This window comes from Grus americana, chromosome 16, assembly GCF_028858705.1.
Source record: "Grus americana isolate bGruAme1 chromosome 16, bGruAme1.mat, whole genome shotgun sequence".
NCBI classification, from domain to species: domain Eukaryota; kingdom Metazoa; phylum Chordata; class Aves; order Gruiformes; family Gruidae; genus Grus; species Grus americana.
In genome coordinates this window covers 7,890,364-7,905,930 of record NC_072867.1, presented here as the reverse complement: position 1 = coordinate 7,905,930, position 15,567 = coordinate 7,890,364, and the positions used below count along the sequence as shown (strand labels likewise).

General features: G+C 42.0%; 2 protein-coding genes across 4 annotated transcripts in view; both read right to left on the bottom strand.

Moving 5' to 3' along the window:
• The window catches only part of PPM1F (protein phosphatase, Mg2+/Mn2+ dependent 1F), a 28,655-nt gene extending 19,982 nt beyond the window's left edge, over positions 1-8,673 (bottom strand). For both annotated transcript variants that reach the window (XM_054844261.1, XM_054844262.1), the window contains exon 1: positions 8,369-8,673. In XM_054844261.1, coding sequence (XP_054700236.1) covers positions 8,369-8,544 — 176 coding nt within the window. In that variant the 5' untranslated portion in view covers positions 8,545-8,673. The remainder of the gene's footprint in view (positions 1-8,368) is intronic.
• A 2,869-nt stretch (positions 8,674-11,542) lies between these two features.
• TOP3B (DNA topoisomerase III beta) overlaps positions 11,543-15,567 on the bottom strand; it is an 88,748-nt gene continuing 84,723 nt past the window's right edge. For both annotated transcript variants that reach the window (XM_054844193.1, XM_054844192.1), the window contains exons 13-18: positions 15,214-15,387; positions 14,309-14,437; positions 13,909-14,058; positions 13,366-13,466; positions 12,932-13,133; positions 11,543-12,059 (exon numbers count right to left, since the gene is read on the bottom strand). In XM_054844193.1, the coding sequence (XP_054700168.1) occupies positions 11,578-12,059; positions 12,932-13,133; positions 13,366-13,466; positions 13,909-14,058; positions 14,309-14,437; positions 15,214-15,387 (1,238 nt within the window). In that variant the 3' untranslated portion in view covers positions 11,543-11,577. The remainder of the gene's footprint in view (positions 12,060-12,931; positions 13,134-13,365; positions 13,467-13,908; positions 14,059-14,308; positions 14,438-15,213; positions 15,388-15,567) is intronic.

The following is a 15,567-nucleotide window of genomic DNA, read 5'->3' as shown; positions in this document are numbered from 1 at the left end:
TTAAACAAAAGGCAACATACTAAGTGCTGTAATTCACAAGTCCCGTATAAACCTCTGCTTACAGGATGCATGTAACAAAGAAAAGGTTTATGAGTTATTATGTCACATCCTTCAACTTTTTCCAGTTGCCACCCAGTTCCTAAAAAGGACATTCAGAGATTCCTCAGTACCGATATGCTTCATTCAGCTTTGCTTCCTATGCATTTCCTCCCCTCCACAGTTTTGCAAATCTATACAAAGACAATGGTTGCTTATTGGGATTTTATTTGTTATGCAGCCAGCAACAACAACGCTGAGCAGTTGATTCTGACACATGGACAAAAGATAAAAGCCTAAAAAATGACCCTACCTATTTAGTTCAACCTCTGTTCCAAACAGAACATATTTGTCGATTACTTTATAAACTCTTAACACTAGTACTACCATACAGGTAAGCCTGTATTTTACTCAAGCTCAGGTAAATGGAGCTGCAAGGCAACAGCATCTTCCATTCAGTTTAGATGTTTACTGGTTCTAATTTCATCTTCCAAATCAGAGACTTCAAGAGTTAACAAAATATATAATTAAAGAAGAGTAAGAACCGCTTTTTTAGTTGAGAGCTACAAGGTCTCACTTGGCTAGAGAGTATCTGGAAGTAGGCACAGTACCTATGGCAACCAGTATAAAAGTAGAAGTCCAGTGTAGTCACCATAACAGACTTCAAACCTTTTCTGTAAGCAAAGAATGTCACTTATTGTTAAAATCTTCTTTCAAAGAAGCCCAAGACACCCTGCTGACAGGCTGAACCAAGCATAATTTAATCTTCATGAATCAGAAGAAATACTGTAGCTGTTTCCTAAGTGGGAAAACAACTGTGTTGGGGAAAAAAGGGAAGCTGGTGGGGTATGTTACCTTCTCTTAAGAAAGTCTTAGAAGAGACATGTCAGTCCCATTTCTATGACACATGCAACACTAATTACCTAGCCTCAGCCTACACAGGCTAGTAGTAAACAGCCTTAGAATTTCTTTGCTACAGGCTATTTCTTTGCAAAAAAACAACAAAAAAAAAGGGTGTGTTTTGACCACAATTTAAAAAAAATAAAAAAATGAATGCATGTTGTAACAGTGCAGATGAGGCATTGTAGCTTCACCACCAGCTAGTCAGATCACCAGTGGCTGGAGCGTGGGGTTCATATCCTCCAGCCGCTTCATGGTAAAACACAAGCCTCATTTTAAAAAACTTGAGTACAGACAAAAGTAGTAAGTTAAAGAATAAAGCAACACTTCTATTAATAAAGAACACAAATTTATATGCCATAATCCTTGAAAGACTCCGGACTGCTGGACACATACAGTATTGTTAAAAGGAGCTATGCAAAGCTTCTGTTGACATACATACCTGTGGGCCAAAATAAAGTTACACACGGAAGTAGAAAGCAATTAGATATTTTGCATAGTTTAGACTTGACATGAGTTACAGAACAGAACTTAACTTCTCTTCTTGTTCACCTTGTTTCTCTTCTGCAATACAATTTAGTTCTCTATTTTATTTCACTTTAAAAGACCAGCTGTCATGTTGTCACAGCCACAGTGTATTCACAAGTGTCAGATCAGTCATTAGACTGTTACTGACCCCGTACATATCAGCCTTCAGAAAGAAAAGACAGAATATACATGAGTTTCTTCAGGAAGCAGACACTCTAGTAAGATCACTTCTTAGTTGGTTTTATTTGGGTCATTAAATCCCCAACACACTTGCAGTGAGCATTGCAAACACATTACCAGTTCAAAGATGCCCCCCTTCTTTCAGAAGTCTCTAGTAAACAGCTTTGTGGGCAAGCAGAAAGCATCTAGAGCATCAAAGGTCAGGCCACCACATCTCATCCAGAGCCTCAACTATGACCATGCTTTTTTCAAAGGCTTGAAAACAGATGACAGACTTTCTGTTGTGCTCTATGCCCACAGCTTGCAGCAGCTCTGAGAAAGCAGAGTAGTGCAGCAGATGGCAGACTCCGAACAGCTGCTCTTCAGCACTTTGAGCAGAGAGAAGCAAGCTCTGTGTAACCTGGTGGAGAGTGGTACAAAGCCTCACGAGGACATACCAAACACCCAGTGTTTACGCAAAGCCTTCTGAATTCTTATTTACATTTTTTTTTTTTTTTGAAGGAAAATAATTCACATCCCACCGCTCCAAACACGCATTCTCCCACAGTACTGTCAGGAAATCTGTTTGTATAAAAAGAAGCACAAGAGATTACTAACTGTATTGGCCAAGCTGTTGATTGCTCGTCACCTTTGAAATTTAAAAAAAGTTACATTATGTTCTTTCTAGATTACCAAAGTCATGGCAAAACTGCAGCAGTGGTATTGCAGGCAAGACCACCACTGTACAATCCTCTTTTCTTTCAGAGTGTGCGCATATATATATACACACACACATGCATAATACTGGGGAACAAAGAGGTGCTATATCTGCTAGCAAAAGCTTATAGCATAACTCAACTGCAGCTGACTTATATCGGGGGGAAGATATATTTGTGCACTTACTTGCTACCCAGGCTGTGTAAGACCAGATCACATACACAGCACAGCTTTGCCAGTAAATCGAAGTTTGTCACCGTGGACTCTGTGTGTTTCCAGCATGTTACAGCTATATCAGCAAAGCAGTTTTAGTGCAGATCTGCAAATGCTAGCAGTTCTCTAGTAAGTGAAAGATCCTCTCATACTGCCAAAATAATAGCAGGTCACAAGTTTCCTCATAAACAAAAGCTGCTTGTATTCAGTATTTTTTCCCCAATCTGCTACTTTTATTTCCCTCCCCCTTTTTTATTCTTATAATCAACTACAGAACATTTCCACTCAAGTGGCTCTAAGCATTAGTATTTGTTACAGCAGCACCCAGAGTTCCCAAGGTGATGGGGACCAGAAAAGTACAAGTATGTATCCGTTGAGGAAAGAACATCTGACATCCTACACAGGAAGTTGTTTCTTGTGTTAATGATATCAGGTCCTTACAGTAGATGAACAAGATGGAATCAAAACAAATATATAAACAATGCCACACAGAATTTCAATCTTTTATGTTTCCACCTTTACATGAAGCAGTTTTTTCCAGATTTTCTTCTGAAACTATCAGAAGCAGCCGCTTTAAACTCCAGAATCCATCTGTTTAGGCCCTTCAGTCATCATCGAACAGTTTGTACAGAAAATGTGCAATGGAGAGTCACCTGCTACTTCTATTTCATTCTCAGCAGGAATTAAAGCCACACAGCAGAACAGGAGAGGCTTAATCCTACAAAAGCAACTTTTCAATTAAATCCTAAACCTGTTGCTTCAAAATTAGTTCTTACCTTATTCAAACAGCAACAGAAAGTGTGTTTCACACAGGTTATGAGAGCAAAATATGCAAGTTCTAGAGAAAGACAATTTCAGTTTTCCAAGCAGAACCAAAGAAACAGATTTAAACACCAGCAAGCCAGCCCTAGAAGATTGCTCATCATTATAGATTTGATCTTTTTTTCAGCATTTCATCAAGTTTTTCCTCTCTTCTATTGCAGGCCTCCCCATACATACACTTTCTTTTTAAAGGCAAATTGATTCTTTCCCAAAATTGCTATTGAGACTATCTTGTAGCAGGGAAAACTCCCTGAGAGTTTTAAATTAAGAAATATATTCTGAAAAGCAGTTTACTGATCACAAAATTAACAGTTTGTATAGCTTCTATACGCTGTTGAAGGCAGGTCAGAACTGCCAAAAACTTTATTATCCAGATACATGTACAGTGTGAGCTGTACATCATTTCTCTCTCTCAAGCTGTGTGTCATCCTGCTCCTGCCATCAGCTTCTGAACCAGCAGACAACAAACCACTCACAACAGAAAACAAGCTAGTTTTGACCACCACCCAAAATTACCAGAGCCAGTTTATTAACCATTTGCTAAATTAACTAGTAAACAGCAGAAGTGCCCCATTCCTCTTGTGCATTAACTTTATCAAGGCTTCCAATTCTAATGTTATTAATCATAAACCAGTGAGAACACTGGTGTTCCTGAAAGAGTAGGCTGTTTCTGCTAACCCTGTGCTTGCTTTCGCTACCGAGCACAACTGGTCCCATGAAAACTAGAAAATTTGTTTGCAGGCAATCACACATGAAATTCACTTTCTTGTCTGAAGTGAATGGATCACTGATACTGTAAACGTGTTCCTAGCAATGTAGAAGTACTAGTGCATTACAATAACGTAAACTAAGTGGTACAAATAAGGAAGTAAGTTTTAGGGGATTTATTAAAAGTAGAGGTCACAGCAGACAGGGTATTAGTAATTTTCAGAGGAAAGGACTAAAAGGAGTTTTAAGAAGAGGCTGGGTAAACCAGAGGCAAGATAAGATTTTTTTTTTCCTCTCTTCATGCTTACATCACATAACAACATCAAAATACCAGAATTGCTGAATTAACTATTCTAAAAGCAGGGAAATATCGAAAATAAGGATGCCAGGGCCACGCCTTGGGTGTAAGCATTACAGTGTAAAACACAAAGACACAAAACAGGATGCTGAGGCAACCAAGAGATGAAACACAGTGAATCGTTTGGGAGGGGGCAGAACAGGAAGCCAAAGTCTCAACTGTTATTGTAGCAAAGTCTCCTCAAACAGGAAGGCTGCTGGAATTTCGCATTGTTCTTTGGCTATGTCACAGGATGGTCACACAAGTTTCAGCTCCTATCAAGGGAAACGACAAATTTCTGTATTTTGGGGTCTGTTTCTATCTCATGTTCTGTTTCTGTACAAGTTAGTAAAATTTCAGGTTAATTTCTAAAGCTTTGGAAGTAACTAACAGACTCTTCATTCACATTGACTCATTTCCACAGATTTCCAGAACCCAAAAGCGTATGTTAATTAAAATTCTGCAAAACAAGATTACTTAAGCCTGCCCTAATTCTTCAGAATTTAGCTTCATACAAGGCAGGCAGTTCCATTCATTTAAGTGAATTATTCAAAGTAGAAACATCTGCAAAGCTTCACCAAATTAGCGATTTAAGCGCAAGTCCTGCAGGAAGCAAAAGTGGTTGGCCATCTTAGCTAGTGTTTGGCTATGCTGGCTGCATTTGCAGAAGATTGTAAAAATAATTCATTTTAGATTAGTAAAGACTGCTTCCGTATAAGAAATGCGTGCAGCCTTAAGGAAGCAATAGCATTCAGAAACTCCTCGTAGGACCTAACAAACCTTATTCCTTACCCCATTCTCTTCTCAACAGCAATCCTGACTGGTGGTGGAGGAAGAATGTTTCTCCTTGCAAAGACACAAAGATTTATGCCTCTAAGCAACTGGAAGAACAAGCTAAACATCACCATATGTTGTCTCATGAGCCAAAGACATTGCCGGACCTTTACTGGCTTGGGCACTTCAAGGCACGACCTACACATCTGTGTGGGTGCGAATGACGTATCTGACAATGCAGAAATAAGAAGCAGAACTGTGTGCCAAACTTGATTCCCAATAACACTTTGATCTATAGAGAAATTGTTCATCATTACTAATCACCATGTAAAATACATTCTGTGATGCTGAAGTGTTAAAGAAGTCTCAAACTCAGGAAATACAGAGCAAGCATCAATGCCAGAAGTCAGCAAGGTACATCCAGTAACATCTTCATAGCGTTAAACATGGCTATATTGACACCGTAATATTTGAATGTGCATATTTTCCACTGAGCTGCCATCTGCGCGTTAGGGATGTTACCATGATAGCCTGCAACAGCAGATCACTGGCTCTAAGCTACAGTGACCTCTCACGAACTCGCTTCCTAATCTGGCATCACTTCTGCGTCTTCAACAACTTTTACACAAACATATAAATGTCTTGTGTCAGTTTGAAACTGCATTTTGAATTGATCCACATTAGCAAACAAGGGAAAGAAAGTGTAATGTTCGGCAATTTCTCACACAATCAGAGACTTTAGTTTTGGTCCTTAATTACGTGGATTACGAGAAGAGGGCCTGCGCTTTCAAAATACTAGATTCCTGTCTTGGCCTTGGGCTCTACCCGTCTTTTCCTCCGTATGAAAGGACTTAGTCTACCCAATAGGAAACTGCAGCCTTTTGCAATCGCAAAATGAGGTTTCTCTTTGTCACAGGAGTCCAAAACTGAGCTGTAAGTCTGCTGGGATCCCTATATTTGACACTTCAGGTATGCTGCACTACACCCAAGCACATAGCTTCACACAGGGTTGCTTCACTGTTTTGCCTGCAGGCAGCCACGAGAATTTTTAAAAACACTTGCCTATGTATTTCTGTTTCCCAAGTACATTTTGTGAAAATAAGTGTTAATAAGTAGATTGCTGCACTTTAATTCTGCTTTGCTCTCTTTAGCTATCTTTCCCTTTTTTGTTCTTTTTTTTTTTCCCCCAGCTCAGGACTTAAGAAGCTCCACACAGCGGGCTGTCTAATCAGAACTGGCTGCAGGGCAGGTATGTGAAAAATGCGGCTTCTGACAGGGCAGGCTCCTTTCTGTGTAAACACCAGAAGTGACAGGTGAGATGAAAGCATTGCAAAAGCAGCACTCTTTTTCTGCTTCCACCTGTTGATATGCCCACTAGAGAACAACATAATGTTAGCAGATATGTAACTCAGAAATACTGCTTTAAAAATCACTACAGTTTGAAGAACCTATCCCATATCTCTACAGCTTCATACCTTCCTCTAGAAAACATTACCCTGGCCCAAGTGGCAGATGGCCATATGATAAGTATTTGTTGAAGACTGGCATTACTCTGTTCTTTAAAGCACTCATCCAGAACCACTCTTGGTCCACAGAGTTCAAAGATTCAGTACACATGATGAATCTGCAATCTCGTTTAGGAATGTGACAGCTGTGTTTTGTTCACAAGCAATTTAGTCAAAGCACAACTAAGTAATTCAGTGATCAGCTGGGTCTTTTTCAACTACAGCCTAAAAAACTCATTGTTTTTTGTATGCATTTCTCATCTTTCAGTTTAGGCACACCATTTAACTGAAAGATGTTATGTCCAGGAGCATCTCCATCATATAAAGCACAGAAGTAACTTTTTTTAAGGCAAGTTAAGTACCTAAAAAACACCTATAAGTTTTGACAACAACAAAATCTATTCAGTGTTCATAAACTCAGCAGATGGTAGCTAGAGAGACAAGGAATTCAAACCCTGTTTTCTGTCTCTTTATCAAATTCCTCTAGTATCCAGGTAACATTCAGCATATACCTAAACAGAACCAGTCTCCCTTGACTCCCTGTCTTCACTAGTCATCCCCAGTACCACAGCACAAAGTCAGCTCTCTGCTTAAATTCTTTTAGACCATCCACAATCCCTGTTCTTGACTCTTAACAAACAGGTTAACAAAGCAGACCGCGGTAAGAACTTTTTAAAACCCAGAATGCGCAGGCCCCGCTGCTGAAGTGCTTCCCGAAGCAGGCATGAGAGTATCAGGAAACAAGAGGTCAGAGCAAGACAACTTGTTCTTGGTGAAGCACCAACTTGCCAAAAGAAGTCACATCCAAATTCTTAACAATGTTAAAGAGGAAGCCTGATAAGGATGAAAGTCATTAAGATGTGTCTCCTGAAATCAGGGGATGACAGAAACATCACTGAAAGACAAGTGGCTTTTTCCAGTGATGTTGTGACTATGCTCTTGAAGTTTTGACAAAACATCAACTTGAGAAACCCATGCAAGCACATCCTGTTCACCAGGACAACTCAAGAGGGCAGGGAAGAGCGGCAAAAGAGCTGAATATTCTTCTAGCTGGCTTGCTTCTTACACCTGACAGCCCTGCAAGGCAGGTTGCAGCTCACCGACTCCCTCCCTCTCCAGACTTTCAAGTAGATCCACACAGGTGCCCTTAGGGGCTTGAATTCAAACTACTGGCACTTTACCACAAGAATCGCCCTATCACGCTAATTGCAGGATTGTAATTTAATCTCTCGTGCACCAAGAGTGGGAGAGAAATATTTTTGAGAGCACACAAACATTACTATAAAGGCACAGATCTCGGCAGGAGGCCTGTGACAGAAGCACGCTATTAAAAACCCAGCTTTCTGACGAATTTTCACAAAAACAATTAAGAAGGGAAAATAAAAAGCCCAACAATTCCCTAGGACCCGTGGGGCGGCTGTCCCCGGCGCGGCCCGCGGCAGACGGCACCGTCAGGCCCCGCGGGCCCGGCCGGGGCTGGGAAGTCTCCTCAGGAAGCGCCTCCCGCCGCCTGCACCTGCTCCGGCCGCGCGCGGGAAGGGGCACTCACCGCCCCGCTCCCCTCAGCGGCCCCGCGCCGCCCCCCCTCGGCGCCAACTGTCAGCGCGGCGCCGCCCCCGAGGGGAGGCCGGCGAGAGCCCCCTGCCCGCCCGCCCCGCCGGGCTCTCACCTGCCGCCCAGGAGGCTCCTCGCCCGCTCGGCCAGCGCGCCCGGCACCTCGGCCTTGCTCAGGGCGCCGCTCCCCGCGGAGCTCCACGGCAGCGGCTCCCCCGGGCCCAGCGGAGACGGGAAGTCCCTTAGGAAAGAGCTCAAGGGAGCCCCGGACGCCTCCACTTCCAGCGCCATGGCGGCGCCTCGCTGAGGCAGGCTGCCCGGCCGCCGCCGCCGCCTCGCCGGGAGCGGGCCAGGCGCCGGCGGGGACGGGCGGTGAGGGGCAGGCCGGGGAGAGGGGAAAGCGAGAGGACGAGAGCGCGGTGGCGGCTCCTTTAAGCAAGGCGCAGGGGCGGGGCCAGGCGGGGGAGGTGTGGCCTCCGCGCCGAAGGCGGAGCCAGAAACAATGTCTGGAATGCGGGGGCGGGGCGGCCACGTGGCCGGACGGGCGGGGCGGAAGGGGGGCAGGGCCAGCGCCCCGGCAGCGGGGCCAGCGCCGGGAACCCCCGGGGGTATGGCGGGGTTCTGGGGCGGCTGCTGTTGCCTTCCTTCCCCCACCCGGAGAAAGAAGGGTTGGAATCTGTTCATGTTTACAAGTGACATCTGCACCGAGCTCGCCTGGTGCTCAGCACTTACCCAGCGGAACGGTTTTCCATCCTAAAATACTAACAACTTCTACATAAAGAATTACAAATCACACACAGAGGTACGTGCAGACTACAAACTTCGTGTAAATGTTTCACTCATCTTGTTACTCACAGTCTCTTTTAGTTTCCATTCTCACTGAAATGCCTGTAAAAAAAAGGCTTCATAAGACCCGATTCTGTAGCCATGCCAGGTTTTTTTGCTGTGCATAATTTATCGCAAAACACCCGTGCTAGCTTTCTAAACCTTATAACTGGCAAAAATACATGACACCATCACTTAAATAGACTGCTAGCTAAAGGTATACTGGTTTTGAAGAGAATGATGGCAAGCTGACCTGTGTCTCAAACCAGTTGTAGTCAATTAACTACAACCTCTTCTTGCTCATTTAAGAGCAGCTGTGGCTTAGAAAAGGGAGAGTGTCAGTAAACTAGATGGAACAATCTTTGTCCCAAGCTGGAATCTTCCAGGAAAAGAGTGAATGAAAATCCTGAATCCTACACTCAAAAATAATACGGTATCAAACCCTGCAATGAGGTTAGTAGGACATGACATCTAGAATACTTGCACTACCCCTTTCCCCTAGACCTTCTGGGCCCCTTTAGGTACTTACAGCATATCAACTACAATCTCTCCTCCTTGCCTGACACAGAGCAGTGTAACAGCATAACTTTGCTGAAGTGTGGTACCAAAGCACAATGCTATTCACATTTATCTCATCCAACCAAGAAATGGCAAAAGTCTTTCCCAAAAACAGGACTCTAGTTTATTACTTTGTCTATTGGCTTTCTGATTTTTAATACTGTAAAACATGAGCCTTTAATTTGGGCAGTATTAAACAAACAGTTTTATCAAGACATTAACCTGAATATTCAGTTTGGAAACCCAAACAAAAAAATCCCCAAATAAAAAACCCAACCAAACCTCCAAACTCTTTCCCCAACGTCTTTAATGCTATTTGTATTTCCCATCTCCTCCTCGATATTCAAACATCTAGACATGGACAGGTGATGTGATTTATCTTCCAAACAGTAGCAGTTTCCAGCATACACAACTAGAAATACCTTTTTACTTCAGGCATTAAAAGAGCAATAAGGATTCTGTCCTTATAACATCTTCCAGGGGTAACTGGATATAATGGAACATTTTTAGAGGTGGAAGGAATAAAATATCAGACGCTGCAAAGCCAGGACAGAGAACACATTACCCAGAAGCACCCATATGCGTTCAGTGAAAAAAAACATTGCTGCAAGCATTTGCAGTACCTTCAATTCCTTGTTTTCTCCTTCTCAGTTCTACCTCTGGCTGGGTCTTTTAAGCAATACTATTAAAAGATAGTTCATGTTTGAGCTGTAACTGTATAAACATTTCATCAGAAGAACAGGCTTGGGGCTGTGGTGTTTTGTCTGTGTTCTCGCTCAGTAAATGCGCGCACTGTGCCAATTAAAACAGCAGAGTTATACATTACCTTTTGTAGGGACTTGTCTTTCCTTTCTGTTGCCAGTGAATCACACGTCAAGTTGCTCTCTGCATATTCTGTCCAAATGCAGTAGCCTTTGCACCATGTAAAACTGTGATGGCATCCTCCCATCCAACCACAACTAGCGCTGAAACTGTTTTGGAGGTATAGATGATACAAAACGTACTTGGATCAGATGACCAGACACAATCAGCTATGTGCATATGGAAGGAACGGAGAGAGTATAATATATTTGTACAATTAGATTTTGTAATGCGGTGCCCCATGCTGCAGTGGTTAGATGCAGCTCCATGCAAAAACATCAGGACACCTTCCTTTTGATGACAAAACTAACCAACACTGAAATGGTAATTTGGGGTACAGACAGTACGAACTGTATTTGATCAGGTACGATCAGCTGCGTGAACACAGAGGAAAAGAAGAGCATGGGTATGCTACCTGACCTCCATCAGCAGCAGGAGGTCTCATTTAACTGGGGCCCATTGACCAAAAGATACTAACTTGGCTGCACAGACCATAATTTGAGAATCACTGCTCAATACAGATATTCCCCTTCGCATTTATAATCTCCATTTCACATGTCTCTTGGCATTACTCTCTTATGCAGCAGAGTGACAGATTTGAAGTACCGCAGATGTAATTTAAAAATCTGACAGCTACTTATCATTTATTATTTTTGAAGATTCAAAGTCAGATGAAGCAAGTCTCATTCCACACCTAAAGACTACAGCAGCGTAACACTGATCTTAATCGGCTCTTATATTCCCGGTACTCGTATTGCTGACAAAGGCCCCAGAAATTACAGATGAGGGCAATTTCATTCCCTATCAGCCACAGGTAAGCCTAGGTAGACTTCTTGAGTCTCCCTACTGTTCGTGAGCTCTATTTGGACAAATGAATTCCAATTAAAAGCTTAAAGGATTACTCAGTTAACTAACTGATCATCCAGAAGAATTTGTTTTGTGATTAAATCAAGACGTACCACAATCTAACGTGTTTAACTTTTCTAAGAACAGGAAAGCCGTGAAGATCAAAAATACTTAAAAATGAACTGATAGGGAAACAAACTTTTATAAGAAGTTTATTTTTCTGTTGTGTGGCCATTATACAAAGTAAGCAGCCAGAGCTGCCATTTTGTCCTTGGGTTTCTTTGGATTGAGTCTTCCTCCAGGCCTCCGGCCTTTACCTCTTCCTCGACCTTGCCTTTTCCCTTGTCCCCCACGGTGCATGGGGTGCCTCATGGCTGCATGCTTCAGCTCCACCAGATCTTGAAACACAGGATCACAGAATACACAGCCCGAATGCTGGGTCTCATCACCAGGTAGAGGAGATTTGGCTTTGTTAAAATCTACGTCCACAAGGGCTGCATCACACAAGTCGCAGGTCTCCGGTGACACTCGGACTTTGTGGGCATTCTCAAAGAAGTGCACAATCACGTTGCATTTGTTGCAGGCCATCTTCCACTTGGGACCTGATGTCGAGTCTAGCACCAGAACCCCATTCTCACATTCAACACACTGCCCAATTCCAAGCATGCTAAGAGAATGCTGGCACGTGGGGTGGGTGCATTCATTACAGCCCATTCCTGGTGGAAGAAGAATAAAACCATGGCACGAGGAACCCTTTGTATCACTACCCGGTTTGGAGGAAGTGAGACACAGAATTCAAAGACAGCTTAGTATATTATAGGTTTTCTAAATCACTAAGGAATGGAACCACTCCCCAAATGGCAATTTGTCTTTTCACAGAGTCAGAATAATCCCTTGCTCAAAAATTTTCCTAGAATGGCTTTCAGAATTACCAGATAGTGCCACTGTACAGTATGGGCAGTTTGGACATATTAGTGATGAAAACCAATTATGCTTTCAATTAAATGTATGGCTCCTAACTAGCCACTACTTTATGCTTGGACTACACACTGTTAATACAAGACATTTTTTAATTAAAAGATGATAATAAAAAGACGCCAAAAAGCTCCTGATACTCAGAGCTTTGAAGCATTACCTTAAGTAAGTTTTGATCTCACAGTTACCAAATTAAAGGCAACTTTTACCCCTTCTTACATCCTTCAACAGCTTTTGACACACCATCTATCTCAGTATCAAAACACTCTCAGACCTGGCCTTAATCTATAGTCCTATTCATAGCGAGCACACTTCAACTTGCAACATGTCAGAATCTCAGTGTCTTTACTGCATACTGAGTGTTAGGAAGGTCACCTACTGTGCACGGGTGTAAATTAATTTCTTTCTTTTATGAAGAAAAGCATTCAGAAATGAGTTAACTAATAAATTTTGGTCAGCGAGTTTGACACGAATTTTAGGTATCTGTAATCTAATTTGAACAGCACTTCATACTAAGGAACACTGATTAGAAGCTACTAAAAAGCACACTGCATAGACTGCACCTAATTTATTTCAAGTGAGGTTGATCCCTACATATTTACAGAATTCCTACCTTTTTTCATGTCCCTGAAGGGAGGATGGTTGTAACAGTATGGACAGAGTGGGTAGCTCTTTCCTCTGGATCCCGATGACCACAGCACCAGCTCAAAGTCATCTAGGGGGCAACGCAACTCTTTGTAGAGTTTAATGGTACCATTCTGTGGGAGACTATAGGTGTCATCACAGTGAGAGCAGTGCAGACGACTTGGTTTGGCCTGGAAATAGAATACAAATCTCCAGAACAATTGTAGTGACAGAGTTCAAAACTTGCAGGAAATCCAACCAGGGCTGCTGCTTTGTTCGCCGTAGGAAAACTCCATCAGGCTTTTTGTTTTAGAAACGCACTTGAGGGCCACATTTGAATCCAACTTCAATAATGGCAAAGGGGTTTCTACTCAATGTCCCCCAGAAAGTGAAATTTAAATTACAAGCATGAAGTGAACTTACCTGAATATACTTCATGAAACGATGGCATTTGCCACAGCGGGAAAGAGGTTTACCTGTGGCAGCTAAGGGTGAAAAAGACACTTCCATCAGCTCATCCATACCTATGGAAGAAATAATCACATTTATGTTAGAATTCTAGCTCTTTAGAGGAAACCCTCAGCAAAATTACCTACAGGACCTGTGAAGAAGTGGGAATGAAAATATTTTATTCACAATGCTCTTCCTTGTTTAAGGAGACTTTTTAAGTACACAGCATTTTGCAGTTTGCATGTACACACATGGGTAAGTAGTTCAGCTAGTCTGAAGTTTTTGAAAACTCACTACTACACAGTCACAAAATAAATTTGAAGTAGTGTTTTTGAGCCATGATTTAGTCCATTTCCTTTTGGAGAGCAACTTAATTTGACTGGAATCTTCCAGTCCTGACACAACTTTTCAGTAAGCCTAAACCGCTGAAAGGAACCTAATATATTAAGTATTTTCTACTAGCACCTTTGCAACAATTAAGTAATTGTACAGAACTCAACATGTAAAAAGTTTTACCTGCAATAGAATCCACAAAATAGTGAAATTTCCTTTTGAAAATGTCAAGGGTATGCTCCAGGACCTGATGATAATTCGCTTTACCCAGAGCTATTAAGTTCAGTTGCTTCTCTACGGCACTGCGGATTGTAGGAAGAACCAATTCTGCATCTAACAGAAAACCAGAAACAACAGCAACAGAGAAGCAGCAATGAAAGATCAAAAAATGGGTGTAGGAAACCGTCCATATGTACTGCCATCAAAACAAGCAAGTTTTAATTATTATAGTCTTTGGAATTAGCAATACTTTCCCAGATGCATTACTTCAGACAGAAATGCTACTTATGCAGTGACAATAGCCCTTGACATACTGAAGGGAAAAGAAGGGAAGAGGATGGAAAGGGAAGAACATTTAACTGACCTATTTTGTAATAACCATGAACCAGAACAATGCCAAGGTTTGTAGGCTTTAGTCTCCGACCACTCTCCACTGTGACATAGTTTCGCTGGCAAATGTTGTTAATGTGGACTGGAATACTTGCATCAGTTCCTGCCACACAAAGGAAAACAACATATCCATCCTGAACAAAACAAAGTTTTCACTGAATTACTCATTTCTGACTTCTCTGGTTTTATGTCAAATTATAGTGCTCCTGAGACTGCTTAAAATTCAGATACCTTTTTACTGTTACCCAACTTCCAGTGGGTAACTTCTCTCTCTAGTAACTCTTATGTCCTTTGCAGTTCTGAGAAGTCTGAAACGTGTTTTAACCTTAATTCTTTGATCTCTTCCAAGGAATTACTATTGGGAAGATACCTAATCTCACAATCATTTATTCTGGAAAAACACAGTGGAGTAAGAGACTATGTTTCTTTTGACTGGATAAATTTAGGAAAATGCATCGAAGAAAACAAGTCAGATTAAAAAAAAGAAGTAGAACTGTGGTAAATTGTATAATAAGATATATAAGGACTATTTCAGCCAGCAAAGGTGAAGCAAGCTGTAAAGACAGGAAATCATTCCTAAGAACAGGGAGGTGCATTCTTCCACACATCATCGTCTCTTTCTGAAAGGACACTGCTTTGGCCAGAAACTAGGCCTACAGATAAGAAAGGGAAAGGAGTGTCAGCAAAGAGACAATCTACCATCTGCTAAGAGGTACCACAAGCATTGTGGTTTGGAGGGAAAAAAGAAATCGTTACTGTACCTATTCAAATGAATATGGAAAAGTCATTCCCAAGAGAGAGAGTTCAGAGGAGCAATTCAGACTCTTTGCACTCCTGGTGGATGTATTTAAGGGCAATGTAAGTTAAGCAAGTTCCTACCAATGCCATGCTTTTCCATCAGAGTGATGAGTTCTGCTTCTGTCAGGTAATCAGGAGGACTGGTTTGCTTTTCCAGCAATTTTATTTCATCAATTGGAAAAAGATCTCCTTTCTCACAGTGGGGAAGGCTCTCTTCTAATGGGATGCTGTGCCACGGCATAATTTCTGTGAACCCTGGAGGTAAAGAAAGAAAGAAAAAAAAATAATGAGCACTTATCTTCACAGCTTTCAAAAGGCCAAGGTATACATTTCTAATTTTAACATGGGCTGCATTACACAGACCAAAGTTAAGAGGCTGTCTGCCATACCATGCAGAAAATACCCGCGGCTAGGAATACTGAGGCAATACAGTAT